The 6,000-nt window shown below is 36.3% G+C and overlaps 1 protein-coding gene across 1 annotated transcript in view; it reads left to right on the forward strand.

Moving 5' to 3' along the window:
* Positions 1-5,725, forward strand: part of LOC134853910 (transmembrane protein 185-like) — a 187,768-nt gene extending 182,043 nt beyond the window's left edge. The window contains exons 8-9 of the mRNA XM_063869876.1: positions 4,671-4,886; positions 5,107-5,725. Coding sequence (XP_063725946.1) covers positions 4,671-4,886; positions 5,107-5,523 — 633 coding nt within the window. The 3' untranslated portion in view covers positions 5,524-5,725. The remainder of the gene's footprint in view (positions 1-4,670; positions 4,887-5,106) is intronic.
* Positions 5,726-6,000: the final 275 nt, after the last annotated feature.

The following is a 6,000-nucleotide window of genomic DNA, read 5'->3' on the forward strand; positions in this document are numbered from 1 at the left end:
AAACTTGCCGAAACCGCAGGATTTGCAGATATTTATACACAAGATTATAGCGGATATTTTAAAGACATCAAAGACTATATATATCTAAACGGTGAAAAATACCGACCACAAGATATCTCACCTATAAATATTTTTAGCTTTGTTACACTCAAAAATGAAATTCTTGATTTTCTAGGATGGCCCTACTACATCTTAGAAAAATTAACTATTTTATACGCAATGTTTAACGTTATAGGATTTCCTTTTTCACTCTTAAAAGGAATCTACAATACATGCGCTATACACACACAAGTAAACAGACAAGCAAGTGTAGCACGCATACTATTTGCAGGATTTTTTGGAATTTTTTCATCATCAATAAACAAAATTCTTTTAGACGCACAAATAAAAGAATACAACACAAAAATAGCAACAAGACAGAACACATATGACGAAGAACATAACAATGTAGACATAACGCCTACAGCACCACAGTTACCACCCCTACCACATAACCATCCATTATCACTAGTCCCACGAAATTTTCGAAATTTAGCAATAACAAAGTCCCATTCAACATATAATGACGCACCATTCACTAGATGAAAATACATATGAACAAATTATAGAACAACCCCATACCACCGCTTTTCAGTCTCAAAATAATAATCTTTTTAGCCCACGATGAGCCGACAACTTGGATCCCTACACCGCTCAAATTCCCACCCAACCAACCTCAACACTCCAATTACAATAATTCCACTTTTTGCTTTCCCGCCACCCGATTTCCCAACCAATAATATAACATCAGGCATGAATTCAGACACTAATTCACATATCTCAGTTTTATACTCCATTTCACAACTCAATAACCCAAATATTGAAACCCCTGATGAATTTGCAGACTCTGAACCATCTCCATCCAATAATTTTCAAACCAACCCCTCAGTTTTTTCAAAACCCCCTTTTCAACCAATCCCAACAAATAACCCACTCCCATCCATTTCTAACCCTCTTATGCTTCACAAATCACCCCAACCTACTCTTCACTTCATTCAGACCGATCATCCAATTCTCCAGACACCCCCCAAATCTCCCAAGAACTAGATAATTTTATCACCCTACAACAACAACCCTTCCACCTTGACATCCCCACTATAAACCAGATTTCATCCACAATAGAATCATCAAACCCACCTACTCCTACACCCTCTTCAGCTTATACCGCATCATTAGCACCATCATCCACATCCACCGAATCATCAATTAGCACTAATAGAGCCTACCGCACTTTCAAAAGAAAATTCCCAAACCATCCATTTCCAACAAAACCAGGAACAGCCCGTGAATATATTAATAATCCAAATCACACTAACACGAAAGATTTTTTAGCCATCACCTTACCCTCATTTCCACAGTATACTTTGAATACCCCTAACGACACTAACGACACACGTAGTTTTGTAGATGAACAAGTTTTAATGCCTACACTTCATTGGACATCATATTATCATTTTACTAACCCCCTTTGCCTACCTTTATCTAATACTCACATCGATATCGAAAGAAATCAAAATATGCTATATCGACTCACCACACCCCTAACACATAGACAATTTACTTATATAGGATATAAAAAGTCACTAAAAACATACACTGCACCCCGAGCTAACGAATATACGCTAGAATATTACGATCATAACATCATCCGAGCTAACCAAGACCAATTTTTAGATGATGACCGTTTCGCTAACCCACAAATCACAGAAAAATTCTTCATCAAAACACCATATGTATTTACACTCAATATATTTGATCGCAAATTCGATCACATCATTTCTGAAGCACTAACCGACACACAAGCTTACGAAAGTTTTAAAGAAAAATTTCAATTATTTTCACTAACTTTTCATTTCCTTGCACCACATGAACGAGATTTGCACTGCTCACACGATATTATGTTACGCACTAAACAAACCCACACATATACATATTATCGCTTCATACAAAATCATTTTGATCTACACACTCCATCAAGACAACCACACCACCGTTATCAATTTATTAATTCTAAGTACACCTCACCATTTTTTCTTAACTTCACATATTGCATCAAAGATACTAACCTTCACGGTATTCTTCGCAATTATGATCCCATAACCCAAATGTATATTTTTTGTCCCATCACGAAGACCTTCAACGCAGAAGAATCCAGACCCTTCCTTATCCCACACGAATTTATTCAACCTATAGAAATCCCGATATTAGAATTCATCCACAACACTAAATACAATCACAAATTATATAATCTCATCCAAAACACACCTTATGATTTTGCAGTTGGCACTGAAGAACTAAAAACCATTAAAGCACTTCAATTGCTTTGGCCACTGCTTCAAACTAAAAACATCATTCGCATACTAGCAAAATTACTAACTAATTCCGACATAATACACGACATCTTCCCCCACGGTTTTTTCCCCGACGACTAACAGGTAAGTATAATTTATACATATTCTTAACTAATAAATTCAAATTAAAAAACTAACCATTCTTTATCCATGTCTCATTTAGATTTTTAGTCTTCATCTCACGATCATCTGCAAAATACACAAAAGAAAAATAAAAAATAGAAAACTTCTTCAAATTGTTCAAAACTCTATTAATCTTTTGCACCAGCTAAATTAAATAAAATTCATACCAATGTAGTAAATTAATTTATAAATTGTTTCCCCACAAGCAGTAAATCTCATAATAATGAAAATTTGTAACTTAGTTTTTCCCAAAACTAGCAGTAAAATTGAAATTCTATGTAGTAAATTGATAAGACGAAAATGCAGTACTAACCTTTTGATATTTTCATTGACTCGCACAAGAATTCTATCCAAACTCGTACAGCTCGCCCACGAAGAATTGTTTAAATAATGAATTTCAGTTTCAAGTTTTCACACTCAACAACTCTAACACACGATAACAAGTTTCAAACGTTCCTTTAACCCGGTTGGAAAGGAATTATATACTAATCAAAACTAACCAACGCAGCTTACTAAACACCACAACACATAGAATAACAGCATGACTAAGAAAAGGAAACCAACGGTACCCAAACCGGATTAACCCAGTTTAAAACTGGATAATTTATTCTTTTGAAGACTATTATAAAGTCTAAGAAAGAAATAATAAAACACAAAAAAGTCGAAAGACAAACCCATACCAAAAACAATTTGATTTTTGAAAAAAGGACACAACCAACGAAACATAAGAAAAACCACAATAAACCCAACATAAAACGTTGTCACATAACAGGACCTCTCACAGAAACCGCACGAAATCATACTCCCACTCCTGGCCTAACCCACCAGAGAGGAAGTCCTGAGCATGCTCTATAGCCGGCCTAACCCACCGCGCTACATCCACGCTTTGTGACCACACTCCTATTTTTAATAAGAGGTACTCAAGGGTGAGTAACTCTTCAAAATAACCGAACTAAAACAAAAAGCTTTTGTGAAAACAACTAACCAAAATCATAATTAAAACACCAAACTAATAAAAATTTTATAAAATGTAAATTACACCTTGCAGTATATAGATCAGCATACAACACCAAAGACGAACATCCAAAGACAAAATGACCCCACTACACTCGAAAAAGAATGGCCAACCACAATCAATATGCCGCCCACAATCACAACTCAAAGGATTTAGAGTACGACTTGACTTCGCAGAAAAGGACTTCATTGAACTAGAACAATGACCACCTCGATGTTCAAGTATACGTACAGATCCGAGTAACCAGGCATCCCCTCCACGCACAATCTCCACGCCATTCCCAGACAAGGTCAACCCAAAAGAAGTTCTCTACATGAAACAGAAAAACCTGTCATAGCCAACCATTCTGAAATCAGATTTGAGTTTGTTGCGAAAACCCAGTCGTTGTCATGAGAAGACACAGCGATTGAACCTGGAACTTCTCTAACAAGAGAACCCAGAAGAAATATGATGTTCGCCAAATACCAACGTCCATCATCCATCCTTTGAATTGCAGAAAGACTATTCTAAAAAACTCTGTAAAACCCGGATGGGTGGAACCTGATCTAAACTACATTTTATGATTGGATAAATTAGATATTTTACCACTGTAAAGTATTTAATATTAACCAATCATGATCCATCTAACTAACAATCCACTTATTTGTAAGTGCTGAAATTACTTGTAATTTCAGCACCAGAGAGATTTGAATTTAACTTAGAAATTAGTTGCCTCTCCAAAGGAACTTCAGCAGCCGCATTAAACCAGTATACCCTAGATCTATTGAGCCTAGCAGAGACTAGTTAAACAACCTGAGACTAGATAGTATAAGAGTAAGATTAGGATCGGTATTAGACTAAGAAGTTGCACGAATCTATCCGGCCGAAAATAAGATAGCGTGACGAGCAGACGGTGTACCCTATCCGAAATTACTCTATGAGTTAACCACATCGGTCCTAACTCAGTATCTTGTAATGCAATGTTTTAACTGTATCGCAAGTGTTGCGAAGGTCCGCTTTGCCTCTGTGTTATAATCTTGCTTACAAAATGATCGAAGGCCTATTATGTTATAGTTTTTCTCGGGGTTGATTTGGTACTGTATCAGCTTTCCCATGGATTTTCCCTAAGTTTTGTTATATCATGATTATTACATCTGCCTCAGGTGCAACTGGGTGGTCTACCATTGAGAACTGATACACCACTGGCTGTTGCATCTACAAGTAGCAGAGGCAGTCCCATGAGCAATGATGGCCAGCTAGTTAGACACACATCTGCATCAAGTGTCCGATCCAATCTGTTGTATGGATCGCAGAGCAGAGATCTCGAATCGAATGAAGAATATGTAGAGCGATGTGAAACGAATCAGATACCAATGCAGGTGAACAATCCAGTGTTTTTTCTCTGGTCACAATTTGATCAAATCTTCTCTGCACCATGTTGTTCATCATGTAAAGTTTAAAAAACCAAACTAATTTTCAACTGAGTTTTTTTTCCATGTCGCAATGGTTTTGAGTGTGGCAAAATGTCTTAGAGAGTCTATTTGACAAATTCAATGAGTGCCTGATGCCTTTATAATCAACACAGACATTGTTCTATAGGATAAACGTGAGATGACAGGGCATGCTTTATACTGCACACTTGCTGTAAGTGGATGCTCAGAGGTGAATGAACAATACAGTCCCACTACCCCTTCCTCCTCCTCATCAACCAACGGGGCACTCAACCCATTATACCATCCTGGAATAGAAGACCATTCGAATCCAGGGGTGAACCCCAACGCAGTATCATCACATCCAGATCAAACCCAGCCGAACTTGTCACTCCATCTAAAAATTCTCGCCTTGCCAGGACATTTGAGTAAAATTAGTCGCGCTCCTTTTAGAAAAGTGAACAGAAATGCATTCACGCAGAGTGCATGCAAAGATGAACAGAATTCCTTGCATTTGAACATTCAGACTACGGAGTTGTCTTGGAAAGGGAGAGGAAAGCAGGTGTTAATTGCTGTACCGGACTGAACAAAACGCAAAGTTAATTTTACACTGCATCAACTTTAACTGTTTTTCATTTTTCCTTGGCATTATGCAAGAAACCTGCTTATTTTTATGCAAGTTTTTTTTTTTGGTTAACTTGTATGAAATTCAAAATCGAAAACTTTTAAATTGGATTAAAATTGAAATTGGTTTCAATAATAATAGTTGATAGCGTAATGCCGTTGATCCTGGTATTTTGTAAAATTTGATTTTGTTCTTCTAAAACTTGTTATTTCATTAATGATAATACTGATTTTCTATTATTAATTCAATATAATTCGTAGCATTGTATTTTGTCATCAAAATGTATTTTGTATTTTCAGGTTTTTATTATATTTGAAATTGAAAATGAGAAATACAGACTTAGTAGGTGTCGTGTATTGAGTGAAAAGTTTTTTGACGATTTTTGTTGCACGCAGTTTTAAATTTTTGTCGGTAGCGAAGATCCATGTTTTGTTTTTG

Source organism: Symsagittifera roscoffensis, chromosome 9, assembly GCF_963678635.1.
Source record: "Symsagittifera roscoffensis chromosome 9, txSymRosc1.1, whole genome shotgun sequence".
Taxonomy (NCBI): domain Eukaryota; kingdom Metazoa; phylum Xenacoelomorpha; order Acoela; family Convolutidae; genus Symsagittifera; species Symsagittifera roscoffensis.